The following is a 21,651-nucleotide window of genomic DNA, read 5'->3' as shown; positions in this document are numbered from 1 at the left end:
TAAAAATTAAAACATTAGCTCTTTGAAACACATGTTTACAAAATGAAAAAGCAAACTATAGACAGGGAGAAAATATTCTCAATGCATGCCTGACAAAGGATATGTCAGAATGTTTAAGGAACTCCTACCAAACAATAATTAAAAGACAAACATCTCAATAAAAATTTGGACAATAGGCCCTGGCTGGTGTAGCTAAGTGGATAGAGCGTCGGCCTGAGGACTGAAGGGTCTCAGGTTCAATTCCCAGTCAAGGGCATGTACTTGGGTTGCAGGTTCAAACCTTGGCCCAGGACCCTGAAGCAACCAATCTCCTCTCTCTCTCTCTCTCTCTCTCTCTCTCTCTCTCTCTCTCTCTCTCTCTCTCTCCTCTCTCCATTAGTTAAAAAAATATTTGAGAGGGAGAGAGAGAATACAAGAGAGGAAGCCCTGGCCAGGAACATGAGTGTGTCAGTTCTTCACTCTTCCTTTCCCCAACCTTGACCCTCGCCACTGGGCTCTCCTGGTTCCAGCAAGCAACAGCAAACCAGGCAACAGCAGTCTAAGTCCTGATTTCGGCACATGTCCTTAGGTGATGATGTTCTGGGCAGCAGTCCCTGGAATGTGTTATAGCTCTCTTAATTTACAGACGTTTTCACTTATTTAAAAAATGATCGCCATACCACTTAGCAAACACCTTGAAAGAACTGGCAACATTCTCCAAAAGCTTAGCTATGTTCAGAGAAAGCACATATCTCTACACACATGCAGACTGACAGCCTCGAATTCTGCTAAAAAGATGCCAGCAATGATAGAGTCATCAGAACAGCGGATCTAGAAGCAACCGCCGGAAAGCTAAATATGACCAGCTCCATAGTTCAGAGCGGCATCGATTGCTCGCAGAAGAGCTGAAGGAAGAGAATTCTGCGTATTCAGAACCAGATGAATGGCCGCTGATGTTACAAGAAAGACAGAGCAGAGGATCTGACAGGGAGCGCTCCCCATCTGGCCCTTCATCAAAGAGTCGGTATTCACAAGACAGGTTTTCGCCATTCCCCCTACATGCTTCTACGCAAACACCCCCCCCCCCCCCTTCCAGGTTACTATCAGGTTTCTGCCCTCTGCCTGGCCCTCCAATTAAGATCTTTGCTGCCAATCACCCAAAAGTACCTGCTACTGAAAATGCAGACCCACAACAAGAATTCTGTCTCTCCTCCAAGTTAATTCTGAATTATCTCTCCACTTTAGTTTAAGGAACTGCTTTAACGTAAGTGATTATGCATCTGCCCAAAAGAAAGCTCTATGGGATTATGATGATTAAGACATAGCTTGTAAACAGTGTTGGTTTACCATGAACCCCGTTGAGTGAATTATTTACACGACCTTGTACTCTTTGAATAGTATGAATGCTGTGTGTAAGCTGGTTGATAGTCCATTATTACATCACTGGAAGCATCACAGGAGCATTTCTGCAATTGGACCTATTTGAAATGGCAAAGGCATTTTTATATGCCAAGATCTGCATTAGCATAGTGTTAAGACAAATGTGAAGTGACTTGATGGTTACCTGAATACATTTAAGTTGAAATGTTTAAAAGAATAAAATAGGAGAAAGTTTAAAAGGTCTATACTGTTACTCTACACCCTGTTAGACTGTAATTCCCCACTTGGGACTCCAGGCAGGGCCTGGAAGGCGCTGGTACTATGAACTGGTCTTTAGAATGTGGGCTCAAAGCTGTGAGTCAGTACCAAACAGGGGTCACTTCCCCTCTGGGAGCCTCAGTTTCCATTTTAATGGGCTCACATTAACACCTACCTCCAAGAACAATGGAGGTGAGCAATGGTTAATTGAGTCAGGATGAAAGAAGCACACCCAGGATTTGAACTGGCTGCTAGGGAAACAGGGAGAGCTGAGGTCCAGTTTTCCCTATTGTTCACATGGGGATGATCACAGCAGCCACCTCGAGGAGGGTTATAATGGAGGTTGAGGTCCTGACTACCATTGCGTCATGTGGTATCCTGGTTGGGAGCCTGGAACAGCAGGACATTAGGGGAAAACTAAGGAAAAGGAATGAACTTTAGTTCATAATAATATATCAATATTGGTTTATTAATTGTAGCGAATGCACCATAGACATTAATAAAGGGGAAACTGGGTGAGGGGTAAATGGAAACTTTCTCTACTATATTTGCAGTTTTTCTGTAAACCTAAAACTACCCTAAAATAAAAGTTTATTTTAAAAAATTAACAACAGAAACCTTTTTTTCTCTCTTTTTTTTTCTTTTTGAGAAGGTGACAGCACAGGCTAAGACACAGTCAGGGTTTGTTCCTGGATCTACACGGCCCTGGAACTCGAGGGCGAAAGCTCTCCCCCAAAGAAAAAAGAAAACTGTGTAATGGGGGTGGGGGGGGGGGAGGGGTGGGGGGGGAGGTGGGAGGAAGAAGGTTGTCACAGTATTTAGTAGAGGTTACGATTCCACTCTTGATGGCCCAGGTCACACAGAGTATGATTCCATTTATATGAAATTCCCAGAACAGGCAAAGCCATAGAGACAAAAAGTAGATTCTTGGAGGAGGGGGGATGGGGAGTGACTGTTTAACCGAACGGGGTTTCTTTTGGGGGTGACGAAATGCTATCCAATTAGATTGTAGTGATGGCTGCACAGCATCGTGAACATGCTAAAAAACACGGAATTGTATACTTTAAAATAGTTAAAATTTGTCTCAATTAAAAATAAGAGTACAAACTTGAGATCCAGTCTATCGGCACTGTGCCACCACTAGCTGTATGTGACCTTGGGCAAGTTACCTCTCCGTGCCTCAGTTTCCTCATCTGGTAAACAGGAGTGATAACAGCTCTTATCTCATCAGGTTGTCGTCAGCACGTGAAGGACCGGGAGAGTGTCTGTATACAGACAGCACTCAGCATCACCTAGAATAATATTGTTTCAAAGAGGTGGCAAAGCGGCAAGGACTTAACCCCACATGCCTCCCCCCACCCCTCCACTTCCCCCGGAGTCCAGGCGTTTGGAGTTCATGCTGAACAGGATCGTGTGGGGTGGGGAGCGGAGCGGATTGTGAACTCATCCCCAAACCTTCCCACCCAAGATCCTGCAAACCCAGCTGTCGGGAGGCTCCTCTCCATGCCAGTCCCTGGGCTGAGGTCCACTCCAGGGAAGCCTTCCGGACCCCAGGCTGGGGAAAGAGGCTGAAGCCGCCGGAGGTGTGAGCTGCAGCGCGCCGCCTAGTGGCCCCCGTGAGCACATGGGTACTGGCCGCAGGGGAAGGCACATCCCAAAGCCGCCAGCTGTGCGTGCAGGGAACTCCACAGCTGCCTCTAAATCGTTATTGGTAGTTTGTCTTTGGCCAAAGCAGGGGGTTTCTGTATATTCTTTATAGTCCTATGAGCTAGTTATTGTTCGCATTTTACGGCTGAGGAAGCTGATGGTTGGAAAGGCTCGGCAGCCAGCCCAAGGTCTCCCAGCAGCTTAGAGCATCCATCAGCTCTGATTTCTGAACTCTGGCTCTCACACACTCTTCCGGTTTTCGAGAAACGAGGGAGCCTGTGGAAGCTTTTGCAGCCCCTCTAATTGCCAAAACTGGCTTTGCGGCTGATTTTGAAGCAGCTCTATTGTGCACAGGCTTCCCCACTCCAGCCTCCAGCCTCCAGCCTAGATGATGCCCCCTCTTCTTTTACCCCCAACCCCTCCCCCGTCATCCAGGAGATGGAGGGGCGGAGGGAGGCTCCATGTAGGGCTTACTTGGCAAGGCTGTAAGCCCTTTGACCAATAACCCCTCTCTCCCCAACCTCACTGATGTGTCCATTCAACCAATACTAAAGGGTGCCTGCTATGTGCAGGATACTGTGTTAGATGGGAGCCTGCTATGTGCAGGATACTGTGTTAGATGGGTGCCTACTATGCGCAGGATACTGTGTTAGATGGGTGCCTGCTATGTGCAGGATACTGTGTTAGATGGGTGCCTGCTATGCACAGGATACTGTGTTAGATGGGTGCCTACTATGGCACGATACTGTGTTAGATGGGTGCCTGCTATGTGCAGGATACTGTGTTAGGTGCTGCTTGTTCAATAGTAAACAAGAAAAGGAGTGGACCTCTGCCTCCAAGCAGCTCACTGCATGACCCTTTTTCTTAACCCACAGCAGGACCCTTTGCTGTGAGTCCCGTGGTTCTGGGCGTGGGAGTACCCTGGTGTAAGTCTGAATCCCCCCACTTTAAGGTAATATTCCAGACTGGGGCCTGGTCTGTCCTTCACTCATCCCAGGGAAGGGTGTGTGCTCAGGGCAACCTGACTCCCACTACAGTCCTCTCCCCGGACCCAGGAGATACATGCCCAGGCTGCAGAGGAATCCCATCTTCAGTGGATGCTTAGCTGCAGGCGGCTGAGGAAGGGGCACATCCTAGACACTTGCACGGCATGGGAGGGGGTGCAGAGGAGTTATGGAGAGATCCTCAATGCGGGATGCTGGAGTCCTGGAGGGAAAACAGGGTCTAGGACCTCCCATGAGTATATTTCAAGAACTGAAAGAGTCTTTAGGCTGGGAAGTGGTGCGTGGACCAGCAGGAGAGGGGTCAAAGGACCACTCTCCTTTGCTTGCACTTCCCCCCCACCCCCCCCTCCCAACCCCCACCCCCATCTCTCCAGCCAGAAATTAAACAAAGTCATGAAACCTGACACTTAGACTAGAGGCCTGCCTGGTGCAATTACTGCCTGAATGGGGCTGGAATCTCCAACATCCCACTGGCCTTCTGACTGAGAGAGAGAGAGAGAGAGAGAAAGAGAGAGAGAGAGAGAGAGAGAGAGAGAGAGAGAGAGAGAGAGAGAGAGAGAGAGAGACAGGATGCAGGCCAGGTCCTCTGCTCAGGTCCTTGCTGAGTTATCCAGTAGAGTGTCCTTGACCATATGCCTACACACAGGGGTTGACAGGCAGATGTGGGTCTTGGTACCTGAGTCCCTAAATGTGTTTCCTGGTGGTACTAAGTATCTAAATACCTATCTGTCTTTAGTGTCTTCTGCCTAGGAGTTTATTTGTGCTTCCGGGGGTGTCGGTGTATGTGTTTGTCTGTGGTGGGGCATATGTGTGTGCTTTTCTGAGTCCTGTATTTTGGGCATGTGGTTGTCTCCGCAGTTGGGTTCCTGTTTGTACATTGATGTTTCTGGGGAAGTCATTGTGCACCTGTGAGTCTTTGTTGTATGTCTGCTTGTGTGCACCTTGTTGGTGTGTGTCAGCCAGGTGTGCCCTGTAACTGTGTCCCTATTTGGGTGTATATAGGTGCATGTAGTTATGTGTATAAGTGGAGCTGGCTGGGTAAAATAAGCTTTGACTCTCTCATCCACTGCCCTTGCCTGGGCTGTCCTGGGCCAAGCTAAAAATAACCCACATACTGTCACCCAGTTTGCCACAGTTCTTTCCTAGGGAGTCCCACTCTACCCATATCCACCCTCCTGACCCTGGGTGCCCAGCCAGAGAGGGCTGGGGAGGTGGACTGATTAGATACACCCTCCCCCAAATGCTCCAGACCCCCACATATGGGGGGAGTGCTATGGAGGGAAGGGAGTACTGGGAAGTCCTGCCTTTATCTCTCCTTTGGGGAGCAGCTGGAGCAAGCCCTTGTTGCCCCCACAAAGTCCCCTTTCCACCTGCAGGTCTGGCCCCAAGTCCTTCTTCTCCAACCGAGGAAGCACCCCTGGGGACCCTTGGCCCTATTCCAGCACGTCCTCTCCTGGCTCCTGGGCCTGCCAGGCCCTCTCTCTGATTTCCTTCATCCCTCCCCAAGCAGCGCACTGCATCTGTATTTGAGGAGCGATTCTAGATCCCAGTTCCAGGAAAATCCCCAGTAGTGAACAGACTAGGGCCTGGTGGAAGAGGCAGTCCGCTGGCTGCCAGCCCCTTCTCACTGCCAATCCAACACCTGAGGGCTTCTCTACAATCCCATCTCTCCTGCCCCTTTCATTCACTCACTCACTTATTCACTCTACGCTGTGCATTCTTGAGCAAATAACTTTACATCTCTGTGCCTCAGTTCCTTCATCTGTAAAATGGGGACACAAAAGGTGCTTCCCTCAGAGATTGTGAGGATTCCCTGAGGCAATGCATATCAAGTACAAGCCTTAGCATCCCATGCCTGGCACCTAGAAGGTCTCTGCTCACCTATCCTTTCTGATTCTCGGGTTTCAATCTCAAGACACCCATCCCCAAACTCCACCTCGTCCCATGTGACCCTTACCCCACCCTTGGGTGGTCAGAACTTCCCTCCAGAAACCAGACTGGCTGGGAGGGGAGATCCTGGAGAGATTTCTGACATTTGTGCTGCAGTATCCATATATATATATATATTCTATTCTATGTCCCCTTGTAAAATAGCTGTCATCATTATTTTCCATTTTACAGAGAGTGACAAAAGGCATCAAATGGTTAAGTAACTTGTTCAAGGTCACACAGCAGGTAAGGGGCAGAGCCCAAGTTTACACTAAAGCCAAAAATTGGCTGCCCTCCCCCCTCTGCCCTCTGTCACTCAGGGGTGGGGGCCTGGGGCTGGGCTTCTAACATCCTAAGACCTGAGTACTGAGGAAGGCTCAGAGATCGGGAAACAGTTCTGCCCAGGTTCATACCAGGATGATCCAGGTCTGTGCCCAAGTTCACATAGCTGTAAGCCCCAGCTTAACCAGGACTTGGGTGTGAGTTTTTCTCATTTGTGAAGCCTTTTTGGAAAGGCTTCCCCCCTGCCCCCCGATGTACAATAGAAAGCAGAGGTTCATATGCACCAGAGAACTAAAAAATGAAAGTCCTGCGTTCAGAGAAGAAAGCTGACATAGCCAAGCCAAAGGAGAGCACAAAGGTGCATTTCCTTAGTTTTCGGAGAAGAAACTTGAGCAGAATCCTCTCCTAGCTATAATCCAGCATCCGGGTTTTTCCAATGCACCGGGCACAGCGTCTCGCGAGGTCCCCCTTGAAGTTCCCCCAGTGCCTGGAACCCGCCCCGGTGGCCGTCGGATCCCCACCCAGAACGGCCCTCCGCCGGCTCCGCCCACTCCCGCCCAGGCCCCGCCCCGCGGCGCTCGGAACACCTCCCTCCACTTTCGGACTCACCGGGGCTCGCGAGCCGCAGCGCTCGGCATTGTGGCTGGCGGCGGGCACCGGGGAGGCCGCCGGAGCCGGAGCCGCGGGCGGCGGCGAGGCGCAGGGAGGCGCACCACCCGGGGGCGCGGACGGTGCGGCTGAGCGCTCTCCGCTCCGGTCCTGCAACTTCGGAGCCCGGGGCTGGGAGTCCGGGGAGCGCCCCGAGCCCGGGAGCCCCAGGAGCGCAGAGAGGAGAGGGGCGCGCCGGAGCCGGGCTCCGGAGCGGGCGCCGAGCACCCTTCGCACTCGGAGCACCGGGCGGCCCTCCGTGCAGCGTGGCTGCCGCTGCCCCCACGGAGGGCGCGGGCTGGCGCGGCCGGGCGCCGGGGAGGACGGCGTGGAGGCGGCGGCGGCGGCGGAGGCGGCGGCGGCGAGGCTGGGGCCAGACGGAGAAGCCCGGGGGAGAGGCGCCCGAGCCGGGCCGCGGGAGCATGTGGTCCCCGAGCGGAGCGCGGGGCGCGCTGCTGCTGGCGCTGCTGCTCTGCTGGGACGCGAGGCTGAGCCTAGCAGGTAAGGAGCGGAGCGACCGGGCACGGGGTGGGGAGCCGGGGGATGCGGAGGGGGGGGGGGTGCAGGAGACCCTTGCTTCTCACTCTGGTCCGAAATTGGGGTGGTCGGTTGCCCCCGTAGGTGCGCCCCGGGCAAGTGGCTTGGGCAGCCAAGTTAGAGGTGGATGTCTCTGCCCCACCGAAGTGGGCGGCGGCCCCGCCACCTCGTTGGGTGGGGAGGAGGGGGGTGCAGACGGTGGGGTTCAAAGTAAGCTCGGAGCCTGCTGCTTGCTCCTGGAAGAGATGGCTTTTTTTTGGATCGGGTGTCCGAGTGAGGGTCTGCGCTCCGGGAGGACCCGCCTCGTGGGGCCTCCTGGCTCTCCGCGCGCCCGGTGGAGCCGCCGCTTGGGAAGAACGATCGCTGATGGGCCCGAGGTGCGCTCGCTCGCTTGCATTTCGCCGGCAACTTCCTAGCCCGGGCCCCGGCGAGAGGGCGGGAGGGGGAGACCATCCATCCGAGCGCGGGGAGCGCGGGTCCGCTCCGCCGGCCGAGGTGGTGGCAGGCTGGAAAGGCTTTGGCTGTAGAAGCGGGTAGGGCGCTTAGGGCTTTCCCGAGATCGTGAGACCCACGGGTCTGGAAGGGTTTTTTTCTGGGAGTTGCTATTGTAGTTGTTGTTGTTGGTGTGTGTGTGTGTGTGTGTGTGTGTGTGTGTATAAGTATCCTGCGGAGTTTCCTTTTAAATGGGTCACTGACATTTTGCCTGCCTGGGGAGATGAGGTGCCTTCGCCTGGGTACCACTCCTACTCTGGACCCAGCAAGGTGCCTTAAGGGGGTTGTGGGCTCCTAAAATAAAGTCCCTGTTTCCACCCACCCCGTCATGGATGAGCACACGTCTTGCTCCCCTGCAGCTGGGCCCAGCGTCCCTGCCTGGGCTGCGTCTTCCCGGAGAGCCGGCGGCCGCGCGGGGCCAGCCTCCCGGGTGCGGAGACCCAGGCTGCGGGCTGGCCCGGCCGCAGGCGCCTCCGCTCCTGGGCGGAGTGGGAGGGGGACGGGGACGGGGTGGAAATGGGGGGACATCCTGTACGGAGCCCTCTGAGTTGAGGCTGAGAAGGGGGCAGGAAAGCTGGTGCAGAAAGTGGATGAGAGGACGAAGCCCTCCCTCCTCCACCTTCCACTGGGATGTGGACATCTGTCCCCTTTCCCGCAGCCAATAGGCAGAGGTTCCTCACTTTGGAATAAATCCCTCACTTTGGAATGAATGATTCCCACGGCCCAGAAGTAAGGGCTTGGTTTTAGCTACCCCTCCCCCCCACTCCCTGTTCTCCCTCACACACTCCCCCCCCCCCAACCCGGTGTTGTAAAGTTACGACACAATCATTTGATCCGAGTTAATTATGATTTGAGCCGACTCTGGCATTTGAAGCGGTGTTTTGAAGTTGGGAGGCAATGATGGGGCTGGGGGGCAGGCAGGCTGCTGAATGACCAGCCTTGTTACAGAGAGTGCAGTGGGATGTGGGAGGGCTGGGCTGGGGTGCTGGTTTCTGGTCTCAGGGTGTTTGAAGGGAGTTGATTGAAGGGTAGGGTGAAGTCTCTGTAAATGGCTTGGGAAGCTGTTTTTGTAGCAGCAGGGCCACGGGAGTGGGAATGAATACCGGGGTGGCTGGGGGCAGGGGTTTCGGGGAGCAGGAGAAAGCCAGGACTGGCTGGCCTGGGGCTCTCTGGGGCTGCACAGTCGCCTCAGCTGGGAGGCTGGGGGTGGACAGCGCTCTGGCTTAACAAAGCATCCAGCCCCCACCTTCCCCAGGGGAACCCGAGCCCAGGGCTTTGATGGATTTGGGCACGAATGGCGCCCAGTCGGAAATGGCCTCTAATACCGGGCTTTGATTTCTCACGAGCTAGCAGAACTGGTGTCGGAATTGTGCTCATTACTTAGCGCGGCAGGGGCTGCCTGCCCACCATCCTGGACGGGGGCCAACCGGTGGGGTTGGCGTGCAGCCTTTCCTCTGCCAGAATGTGCCGTCCTCAGAAACCCTGCCTTCGGAGGGAGCCTGTGCCCCTCCTTCTCCCCCGGCCCAGAGCATCTTTCACCATGTGCTTTGGGTCTTCCCCGTGAACCCCTCATGCGTCCCATTTCACCGACGAGGAAAACCAAGGCAGGAGTGTTGTTGGCTTTCTTCAAACCTTGCCTTTCTTTGCCTGCCCACAGAGCACGTCGCAGACTTGTGTGCAGAGCGCCTGTCCAGTAGCCAGGCGGATTGAGGGCCCCATTGGGCTCTTCCGGGTGGCCCCACCCATGTCTCCACCAGGAACCTGAGGTCAAGCTGAGGCAGAGAGAAGGCTGTCCCCTCAGCGGGGACACCTCCTGTCCCCCAGCCCCACCCCAGGGAGTATGAGAATTTCCTTAAGTTTGAAGCAGAAACCAAACCTGGAACCTAAAGCCCCAGACCTTTAGGAAGAGGTGCCAGCAAATGACTGAGCAGGAGAGGCCACTTCAAAGCTTGGGTTGGCTCCGGGAGTCTCTTCCCACCCCACCCCTCGGCCTTTCCCGGAGCTTTTAATGAGCCTTTCCCTGGCCTCTGGCTGGGATGCTTGAGGAGGAAGCGAGGTGAGGTGTCATGATAACACGTCTTTCTTTTCAAGGTGCAATTAAAATCAGGGTTTTCCTAGCGTCTCTGCTGTGTGTGTGTGTGTGTGTGTGTGTGTGTGTGTGTGTTGGGGGGGTGGGGAGATGGTGGTGGTGGGGTGTCGGCCTTGCCTCTCTCTCACTGTGGAAAACACCTATCTCGCTTAGACAAATGGAAAACCAGGAATGTCTTAATGGGGTCCTCATTAAAGTGAAGCAGGGGAGGAATTTGGGATGCAGTCTCTCTCTCCTCTTTTCTCTTCCCACCCCACGCTGGGAATTCTGTAGGACAAAACCATTCCCCCTCTTCCAGCCCACGTATTTAACTACTGAAGCTTTGGGACAGGCCCCGGCCTGCCCAGAGGGCTGCTCTGGGGCTCAGGGAGAGAGCTGGCATCGGAACTCAGTCCTCCTGGCTCCTTCACGCCACCTGTGCAGCGGATCAGCCACCGGGGGCCTGGGACTGAGATTCTGAAATCCAGGTCCCACCCAAGAGAAGGTTGACTGGTAGCAGGAGGGGGGGGGAAAGACAGGGGTTGGGGGCATGGACCCTGGAGAGGTGGAGGAAGGCAGGACCAAAGGTCAGAGGTGAGGCCCTGAGACCAGGCATGTGCCCAAAGACAGCTCCGCCCCTGGCGCCCCCCCCTACCCCCCCCCCCCCCCCCCCCCCCCCCCCCGCACCTGTCTTCTCAGCAGTTCCCCCAGCCTGCCCTTGGGCCTATCTTCCTCCCCACCCCACTTCCTTGTTGAGTTTCTCCTGAACTGAAGGTACTTGACCTTGCTTCTGGCTGTTAGACCTAAAATGAGGTGTGACTCCCCCCTCCCCCCCCCCCCCCACCACCACCACCTTCCATTCCATTGCTTAGAGAGAGCAAGGTTGATGGTGATTCTGAATGGCCACGCTTGGGCCCTCCCCCAGGGCCTCGCCCAGGGCCTGCTGGCTAAACATATGGTCTTTTTTACCTCAGTGCTGGGGTTGGGGTCGTAGGGAGACCCTGGAGCCCACCCAGGCCTGTAGAAAAGCGGGGAGAGGTTGGTCAGAGGTTGGGGCATGGACCTTGCCCGCTGGGGCCGGGGCCGCTGGGGCCGGGGCCGGGGCTGGGTTGGGGTTGGGGAGTAAAGAGAAACTGCTGCCTAGGCTGGGTGGCCCCCAAGGGGGAGAGAGGAGGAAGCGGACAGCGGAGGCCTGAGCTGGCACTCCTCCTCCTCACCCGTTTCCTAAACAGCTTCCACAAAAGGAGTCCTTAAAGCTTGGAGGCAAAATGAAACCAAACGAGCACACCCTGTGCTTTTCTGTTATTCAGGATTTTTTTTTAAGGAAAATTTTACATTCCATAATTGGAGTAATAAAAAGGAAGAGCAGTTTCGGGAAGCGGGAGGGAATCCGTGCACCCCGCCCTTTTGAAGTTGGAGCTGAGGCGCCCCCTCCTGCCCCCTGGGGGCCTGCACTCAGCCAGATGCCCCTGGGAGCCTGGGGAATTTTCTCCCTGCCCTGTGCATTTTGGTGAGCCAGACAGAGCCACAGGGAGCCAGAGGGAGCAGGTGAGCCCTCTGGGCTTTTTGGCAGAAGTCTGACATCTTCTAGCAGGCCTGGCTCCTCACTGTTAGCTTAGTGGCACACTGGATTCGAACTTTGTTCCAACGCCTCTCCAGCCACTGCACCCCCCACCCCCACAGGGCAGGACCCGCAGGTCCCCGTGAGGTTAATCCACAGGTCCCAGATGCTCCCCTCTATCTCATGCCCTCCGCTGTGGAGATGCTAATGGCAGTGAAAGCGTTTGCTGAAGTGCAGGCATAAATCACCTGCCTCCCCACTGCTCCCTCATCCCCCTGCCCCTTTTGTTTCTTCTTCCTTCTGGCCAAAAGCACTGGGTCCCTGGGAGTTCCCAGTTTACCCTCTGACCACTCAGCCTGATTAGTATCTCCATAGCTCATTCGCTGCCACAGCACCAGCCACACACCTTGACACCACCAGCTCCTCCTTTCCTTCCTCCCTTGTACCCCCCTCCTCTCCTCCCTCTCCCCTTCTCTTGCTGAGCTAAATCGGTAGGCTGGAACCTGGGAGCTCTCACCACCAAAGGAGTGAGTGCACTGAGCCTCTTTCTCACCCCCCAGAACAGGCTGCCCCCAGCGCCTCGCAACTTCCCCACCACTGCTTGGCTCATTTCTCCAGGAAGGCAGGCTGAGGGTGTGAGAGTGTGTATTAAGGAGTGTGTGTGTGTGTGTGGGGGGGGGCGGGGAGAAGGGGGGAGGTGAGAATATGTATTCAGGAGGTGGAGGGAGCTGGGAGTGTGCGGTGGGAGGTGAGGGTAGGTGTGGTGTGGCGCTGGGGCGGTCAGTGTGTGTGGATGTGATGTGTGCGGGAGGGCGGGTGTGTGTGTTGAGGAGGTTGTGTCTTTTGTCTACGGGGTGTGTGATGTAGATGGCTGGGTGTGTGGGGTGTGTGCACCGTACCCACGGGCACAGCTGTGGTGTGTTTGTATAGAAATAGAGATAGAGATAGTAGGTGTGTATATCGAGGGGACAGGGCGTCCCGCCTGGGCTGGGGAAGCTCCATTCCTTGTTTCCCGTTGTTGGGGGTGTCTCCTGGAGAGGGGACCCAGGCTATTCGCCCCTTCAGCACTAAGGAGACCTCATTCTGCCCTGTGCCGCGGGCTGTGAGCAGGACTTGGTCCCAGTGCAGGTTCTGGAATTGCAAGGGCAGAGGTCAGCTTACCTATTGAGGGCGGATGGGATAGGCCTGCCTGAACGTGTGCTTTGCCGCTCCACTGAGAGGAAGGCTGGCCATAGATTGGCTCTAAAACCAGCCCAGGAGCTTGGACGACTGACTGCCTCCAGGAGACAGGGATCTGAGTCCTGGGGTCTGCTGCCATCACTCCCTGCGCACCCAGAGCATCGCCAGGGTTCCTGCCTCAGCCCTGCAGGAGGCTGGAGAAGATTTGCCGAAGAATCAGGCTTGAATGAGGGCATCCCTAATGCTCAGGCAGGCGTGGCTGGGCTGCGACTCTTTGTGGCAGCAGTGAAGGAGACACATGCACACACAGACCCACGGGACTCCACTGTCCTTACCACCTCCTGGGCCACGAAGGTTCCTCTGCTTCCTGACGTCTGCCCGTGCTGGGGACCGCCATCCTTACCTCTAGGGCACATGTGTCAAACACAAGGCCCGCGGGCCAAATCCAGCCCGCCAGGCCTTGCAATGTGGCCCGCACCGCGCTGTCATCACTGCACTCCGCTGTCAGTTTATGACATTGTCAGTTTATGACTGTTCAGTAAACCATTCGGCCCGCGATTTAGGCTGGATTTTAGATTTTGGCCCCTTCTCTGATTGAGTTCGACACCCCTACTCTAGGGTAAGGTGTGCCATTGGGGAGCAGAGGGACCGATGGGAAACAACAGCCCCACAGTGTGCATATCGCTTTCCAGTGGATCAGAACCTGGTATGGGTGGGACCTCACTTGGTCCCTGGAAGAACCCCATAAGGAGGGAGGTGCCCACTTAGGAAGCTGACCTAGGTCCCAGGTCAGAGGCAGGGCGTGCAGGCGGCTGATGCCTCCTCCAGAAGTGGTAAGTGACAGTCAGAGAGTGGACGATGCCAAGTGAGGGCACCAGCAGGATAGGCAGGGAAGAGCTCAGCAAGGAGTGAACCTGCCAGGCCGGGGCTTCCTGGAGGGGGTGACATGAGCCCGCTCCTTTTCGAAGAGCATGTCCTGACGAGAAGATGGGATGGGGGTAGCTCGCTGGGGCACCTAGGCAGGAGTGCCTGGCCTCAGACCTCCTCCACTCCCAGGCAATGGGTCAACATCTGCTCGGCCACCATCCTGGGTGGGCACCAACCCTTGGTGAGCCACCCCACGCCATGTTTCCCTCTTGGGTCTTGCAAGCTCCACTAAAGCTGTGCATCCTGGGGGCCTGCTCCAGGCGGGGACCTGGCTGTCGGCTGGGACTTGAGCAGGGCTTGAAAGGAAAAGATTTCTTATTCTTTATCCTCTTCCTGTGGCCCTTGAGGATGGAGTGAACTCAGACAGTACCTTTTAAACTGATAGGGACTCTGTTGGAGGAGGGGCACAGGGAGGCATGCTTCTCTGCCTGCTGCTATGCCCCCATCAGAGACTCAGAGTGGGTAAGAAGGAAAGGATGGAATCCAGAGCACAGCCTCGCCCAGGAGCCAGCCAGAGAGAAAAGGCTCATCGTCATCACCACCTCTAGGACCCCCAGCCCCTCTGCACACCCCTCCGCACAGAAGCCCCTCCCAGGGCCTCAGCTTCCTGGCACGGCCTGCTGGAATTCTGGCGTTAACATAGCCCTCCAGCATGGCCACTTACTAACTCAGCAGGCATTGGGCAGCTCTGCTAACTGCACTGTGCCTCAGTTTCCTCATCTGTAAATGAGGGTGATAGTATCGTTCTCACAGGGTTATTGTGAGGATCACGTGCCCTGATGTGCAATAAAGCACTTAGCATGTGCCAGCACACAGTGAGTGCTCAGGGAGCCCTGAGGCACAGCCTCCTCCGGAGAGAGCCCTGTGCCACTGGGGACATCTTCCAGGGGAGCTGAGTGTGTGTGTGTGTGTGTGTGTGGAGGAGGAGGGTTGGGGGAGAAGGCTGGAGTGAGACTCAGGGCCTGGAGGCCTAGCAGCTTCTGACCTGGGAGTTTGGAGACTGGTTCTTGCCTTTCTTCTGCTGTGTGACCTTGGGCAGGTACCATCACCTCCTTTCTGGTTGGTCTCCCCATCTCTAAGTTTGGGGAAAGGTAGAAGAATGATCTCAGGGGCTGCAGGGCATTTATTTAGTTAGTTAGTTAGTTAGTTAGTTGTCTGGTTCCATCTGAAGAGGCCCCAGCAGCCAGCAAGAGACAGAAGTAGCCAAGGCCCAGAACCACTGGTGTTTACAGAGGCCCCTCCAGAAAGTCAATATATTGACTGGAGTGTCCTTGTGAGCATTATTCAGTCCTGGGCGTATGTGTCTCTCTCTCTCTTTCTTTCTGAAGCCATAAATCACCCTCCGAGACCTCCGGTCCCTTTTTCCTGCTCCGTAAGCCTCTGCAGCCTCAGAGCCCCGGACACCAGGCAGGGCCCAGGAGGCAGAGGAGGACCCCGCAGAGTCACCTGCTATTCCCACCCTTCCACTCTCACCAAGGCTCAAGGGGGATGAGGGGTGGGGGGTGAGATGGGGGGAGGGTGGGAGGAGGTAGGGGTGGGAGAGACAGTGGTTCTCAACCTTTCTAATTTTGCTAATCGTAATGTAAATATCTGTATTTTTCCATGTCTGTCGTGACCCACAGGTTGAGAACCGCTAGCAGGGTCGCCTAAGACCATCGGAAAACACAGATATTTACATTATGATTCATAACAGGAGCAAAATTACAGTTATGGAGTAGCAACGAATATAATTTTATGGTTGGGGGGTCACCACAACATGAGAAACTGTATTAAAGGGCCACGGCATTAGGAAGGCTGAGAACCCATGGCTTAGAAGGTGTAGCAGGAACAGGTTGCCCAGACCTGGCCGCACCATTTTCTGTTCCGCCTCTCAGGGATGGGGCAGCTGAATTTGGGGGGCGGGGGAGGGGGGGCTTGAGCAGTCCTGTTGCCACAGTGGGTACTAGGACACTAGCCCAGCCCTACAACTTGGGGCATGTGGACTTCATTCAGTCTGAGTATGTGCTGGGCTCTGCGGTCAGGGATGGGTAAAGCGTAGGCTTGACCCTTGTGTTGATGGGCTTCGTGTTGCTTCTTGGAGCCTGAGCCACGTGCCAGGCTTGGGATGCGGGGGCGCAAGAGGAGGGCATGATGATTCCACAGAGAGGAGCCCGTTCAGGGACCAGCCAGAATGTGTATGTCCCGGGAGCGATCTGCCGTGGTGCTTAGAGGGCAGGCTGTGTCGTCAGGCTGCTTGGGTTCAAATCTTGACTATGCCACCATCCGCCTGTGTGCCATAGAGCAAGTTGCTTAACCTCTCTGAGCTTTCCTATCTTTTTTTTTTCCCTGTAAAATTAGAGTAGGAATAGCACCCATCTCATCAGGTTGTTGTGTGGATGAAGGAGACCATGCACACAAGTGCTTTGTACACTCAGCGGTGCTTCGTAACATTCACTGTCATCGTTGTCGTCATCATCATTATTGGTGCCAGATAGTGGGTGACACGACAGGAAATGCTTAAGCTGTTAAGAGAAAGCTCCCATGAGCCTGGGTCTGTCTTGTCAGGGAAGGCTTCAGCAGACTTTGGGTGAACAGAGAGGGTGTTCGTGGTAGGGGATGTGAGGGTATGGGATGGAACATTTGGCACATTCACCCAGGAAACAAATTCCAGATTCAGCCACTGGCTCGTATCTGATCATCTGGTAAAACAAGACTTCTGGGGCCAAGGGGCTTCTAGTTAGTAAAGTGGAAAGAGTGGGGGCTTTGGAATGAAAAGGATTTGTCTCTCACTGATTGCCCGGGCCGGGAGGCACAACCTCTCTGAAACTCAGTGCGCCCACCTGTGAGGTAGGGACAGCCCCGCCACCTTCCCCAGACGGTGATGCGATAGGAGATGGCACATGCAGACCTGGCTCAGAGTAGCCTTCGTTGATCCCACTGCCCTCCCTCCCACCGGCCTCTCCCCTCCGTCCAGCCTCTCCTTCTCTCTGTACATCTCTGGGCAGGAGAGCAAAGGCACAGAGTCCCAGGTGGAGTGGAGAGCCCGGAAGAGGTGCGGGAGAGGGCGGCTGCCTTTCCTGGTCCTTGGTGCCCACCTGGGCCTGATGGATGCCAGGGGCATCCCCGCGGTCTGGGAAGAAGGTCTGCTGAGATCCCTGAGGAGCCTGCCATCTCCAGAAGCCCTGAGCGTGTCTGGCTGGAGGCCTTCCTGGCCAAGAGACAGAGCTGAAGGGAAGCAGCTCGGTAATGTGATCAGAGGTGCCTGCCCGCCCCTCCTGGGGCTTGAGCACCCATGGAAGACGCAGAACTTACAAGAAGTTGAGTCAGAAATTCAGGAAACTTGTTCCTGGCACCTCCCCCAGCCCAGTTCTGGCCATTCTCTGACGCAGCAGGGCAGAGTGGGGCTCAGGTAGCACTACCCGTGACTGGGGCTGTGGTGATGTCCTTGGTTGGGGCCATCTTTCAGTCTCCCTGTCCTTGTCACCGAGCCAGGGCCCTGGGTGGGAAGGCAGCGTCTGTGGGTGGGTGCAGGGTGGGATTGAAACACGAGTGAGGGGAGAGCAGTGGTGACACGGGTGAGTGGGGAGACTGGGTCTGGTTGTCTGACTTCACGCACCCACGTGTGGGAAGTGCCCAGCCTGGTCCCGGCACACAGCAGGTGGTCCATAAACACTGTGGAATGAATGTGTGAGGGACGCAGGGTCAGATTTATTCCCTGCCGGGTTGGACTTGCTACTGCAAGTGAGTAACCAGAGAATGAGAAGGTTCTCCCTGCTTTGCTTCCACTTTGCCTTCTCTCTCCCTTCATTCTCTCCTGTTTTCTGTCTGCGAGCACTGACTGTGTACCAGGAAAGATGGAAGTCAGAGCCAAGCCTTCAGTGGTCAGAGCCCCTCGTTAGGAAAGAACGTATTCAATAATCCAGAGGAGCCACGCAGAATTAATGAAGTGCTACACTCAGTGACCTTGGCCCCTGTGGGCTGGAAAACTCTGCACTTACCTGCAAGGTGGCCTTCACATAGCACGGCCGGTCCAGGCCCTGTTAATGCGTTTCCTGCTTGGATTTCCAAGCCCACTGATCGGTCCCCCCCCGCCTTGCCTTCTCATGGCTCCAGAGAGTGCCTGTTACATGGACTCTGACCTTGGGGCCTGGGAGCAGGTGTGGGCTGAGAGGATACATTTGAAGGCCCGTAGGTAGGTCTAACCACAGCCCTCAGCCCTCAGCCCTCCAGAGCTTCTTGGCAGGAGCTGGGTTTGGTGCAGGGGAGCAGTTTTGGCTGCAGGATCTGGCTGAGCCAGGCTCTCTCTGGCCCTGTGTGCAGTGCTAACATTCAGGGAGCATCCCCGGGAGATTAACACCCTCCCTTCCTTCCCCCCAGGCCCTTGGCTGAGGCAGCAGAATGCCTGGCCCAACTACCACCCTCACAGCTGGGCACCTGCCGGTCCTTGCCAGGAGCCCTGCCACAGGCTGATCTGGAATTCCTGTCTGGCAGCCCAAGACAGCTGGGCTGTTGGGCACCATGACCCTGCTGCAAATTTAATCTGACCCCACATTTTCCTCCCGGTGCACTCCACTTCTGTAGACACACACATGGAAAGCAAAAAGGGAACCTGGGCTGAGGACTGGAAACCTGGATTCTGATTCCGGCCACACTGCTGTGTGGCGTAGAGTTAGTCCCTTTCTCTCTCTGGGCTTTGGTACCCTCCTCTGTCCAAATGAAGGGATTCCACCCTGAAATCAGAAAACTGAGTTAAGTCCTAGCTCTGTTAGTAACTGCAGTTCCCTGAGTCTGTGTTTCCTTTCTGCTAACTATGGGGCCCTGATTGATTGATTGATTGATTGATGGGGAGATCAAACCAGTGGGGCCTCAAACAAGATGGGGCATGGTCAGTAAAGGTCAGTTTCCTTTTCTCTCTACCTGGGAGGAAGGCAATCCACAAATCGCTTCTTTCCAATCTCCCCCTCTTGACGTGGGGAATATTAGAAACATAAGGTTCGCGATGGCCCACGGGGTGACTTAGCGATCCAAATGGGGTTACAGTGAAGGTTGGGCCTGCATTGTCCTATCACCGGCAAATCACTCTGCATCTTTGAGCCTCAGTTTACCCGTCAGCAAAAGGAATAAAAGCAGTTGGATGCTAATAGCACTAAGGGAGAAAACACACAGAGAGGTTTGGAAATGGTTCTCTGAACTCCAGGGGCCACTGATCAGAGGCCGAAGGAGGCTGGCAGAACAAGCAAGGTCTGTTACCCCAGGGGCTGTGCAGTGTGTCCTGAGGGCTGTTTGCTGTGGGGTGGGGAGAGGGAAGAGGGGCCCAGCTTCCATTTCCCTGGCTGAAACCTCCCACAGGTGTGCAATCCCTGGCATCTCCTCTTGGCCTGGCTGGCCATGGCAGTTGAGGTAGTTGACGGTGGTTTGGGTGGCTTCCCATCCTTCTCTGTGCTCCACTCCCCAGAGCAGAGGGGGTCGGGGGGCCACGTCAGGGAAGGTTAGTGTCGGTGCTGGGTTTGATGTGTCCAAGCCAGCACGCCATCTGCCATGCCCACAGAAATTACATAATCCCTCGGCCGGCTGCCCGTTCTTAGAAAACAGGGCAGGTGGGACCAGCAGGGAGTGAGGGTTAGGCACTTTGTTCCCTTGCAGCCCGTCACCACCCTGGCCCGGACTTCATTCTCTGAGTCCGCTGTGTGGGGCCTGAGACAAATGCCAAGACAGAGTGAGGCTGAGGTTGGCAGGGGACTGGGCAAGCCTCTCAGACTGCTTGCTGCTGTGCTTTGCAAACTCTGGGGCATCTCACAGACTGCTTGCTGACCACCCCCCTGCTGGCAGTGCTCACCAGCTCCTCCTCCATTCTGCTGAGCTCCATGGGGTGGATTCAGGAGGACAGCTCAAGCTTCTGGGATCTAGGGGTAGACCCTCCCTCCAGTTCCCACAGAGATCTTCCCCATCTAACATCATCAAATAACAAGCATTTTCAATATACACTGAGTGGCCAGATTATTGTGATCTCTGAATGCATAGTAATCTGGCCACTCAGTGTGTGTGTGTGTGTGTGTGTGTGTGTTAGAGGCCTGGTGCATGAATTCGTGCATGGGTGGGGTCCGGGCAGCCTGGCCAGGGGGAGGGCACATAGGTGGTTGGCCGCCCTGCCTGCTGGTTGAATTCCTGGTCAAGGGGAAAATTTGCATATTAGCCTTTTATTATATAGAATATACACTGAGTGGCCAGATTATTATGTGTTCAGAGATTATAATAATCTGGCCACTCAGTGTATATAAATAAAGCCAAGTAGCACTGCTCACATATTACTGAGACCCAAGCTCCAGTCCTGTCTCTGTTAATTCCTACCTTTGTGATGTCAGCCAGGCTACCTCACCATAGTTAGTCTGTTTCCTCATCAGTGAAATGGGAATAATAAAGCCTGATTCATAGAGCTATCTTGAGGATGGAATCAGATAATAATATACATAGAGGACAGAGAAACTGTTCAATAAATGGTAGCTGTTATCATTGGTATCCAATTCCATTCTTTTTTTTTTTTTTTTTTAAGAAAATAATACGTAATGACCATTTTTACTAGGATCAGTAATAATAAAGCATGGAGACCCATCATCTCTTCTGCCTGCCATTCATCAGGGTGTTAGAAGTATTACCCAATGTGATTAATCAAGAAAAATTAGAGGCATAAGACAGACTTTTAAATGAATGGTGCTGGGATAACTGGGTAGCCATTTGGGAAAAGATAAAACTTGCTTCATATTTCATATCACGCAGAACAATGAACACCACGTGGATTAGGGACCTAAAAGTAAACTGACACCAATCAGCTCGAGATGAAACCTGGTGAATTCCTCTTTGGTGTGGGGTGAGGGAATGCCGTCTAACTAGGATTCCAAGCCCAGAGGCAATAAAATATAAAGTTGGTAACTTTTATTACATACAAAATTTTAAAAAATATATTTCTTTGGCAACAAAGCACCTTAAAGAAAGCCTAAAAGACAAACTATTTGACAAACTGGAAGAAAAGGTTAACAAAGAACTCATACCCATATGTACAAAGTACTCTACGGTACTGAGGGACTAAGGACCAGAAACTTGATGAAAAGGTGGGAAAAAGACATGAACAGACAATTCATAAAGACGTAACAGTAATCCTGAAACACATGTAAAAGATGTTAAAACTCACTTGCAATTAGAAATATGCCAATCAAACAACTCTGAGATGACACTTCTCACTTATAAGACTGGAAAAAATTAAAAGTTATGGTCATACACTTTGGTGAAGAGGCCTGGGAAATAGGCACGTTCAGACATTGCTGGTAGAAATTGGTACAGTCCTGTGTTCAATAGGTAATTTGGTAATACTTAAAACTGCCTTTAGCCGGGACTGGTTTGGCTCATGGATAGAGCATTGGCTTGGGGACTGAAGGGTCCCGGGTTCGATTCCAGTCAAGGGCATGTACCTTGGTTGCGGGCATATCCCCAGTAGGGGGTATGCAAGAGGCAATTGATCGATGACTCTTTCTCATCGATGTTTCTAACTCTCTATCTCTCTCCCTTTCTCTCTGTATAAAATCAATAAAATATATATTAAAAAACAAAACAAAAAAAACTGCCTTTATACTTTATTTTTCATCCCAACAATTTCCTAGAAATCTTCCCTTAAGATATACCTTTATCAACACAAAAATACTTTATGCACAAGGTAATTCATTGCAGCATTGTTTGCAATTGCAAAATATTGGAAACAACCTGAATGCCCCGGAAGAGGAATTGAATAA

General features: G+C 53.9%; 1 protein-coding gene across 2 annotated transcripts in view; it reads left to right on the top strand.

Moving 5' to 3' along the window:
* The first annotated feature begins 7,074 nt into the window (after window positions 1–7,074).
* Window positions 7,075–21,651, top strand: part of UNC5B (unc-5 netrin receptor B) — an 85,919-nt gene continuing 71,342 nt past the window's right edge. For both annotated transcript variants that reach the window (XM_084903687.1, XM_084903686.1), the window contains exon 1: window positions 7,075–7,628. In XM_084903687.1, coding sequence (XP_084759813.1) covers window positions 7,550–7,628 — 79 coding nt within the window. In that variant the 5' untranslated portion in view covers window positions 7,075–7,549. The remainder of the gene's footprint in view (window positions 7,629–21,651) is intronic.

This window comes from Pipistrellus hanaki (assembly GCF_964339955.1).
Source record: "Pipistrellus hanaki genome assembly, chromosome: 14".
Taxonomy (NCBI): Eukaryota; Metazoa; Chordata; class Mammalia; order Chiroptera; family Vespertilionidae; genus Pipistrellus; species Pipistrellus hanaki.
This window is presented reverse-complemented; position numbering and strand designations above follow the sequence as displayed.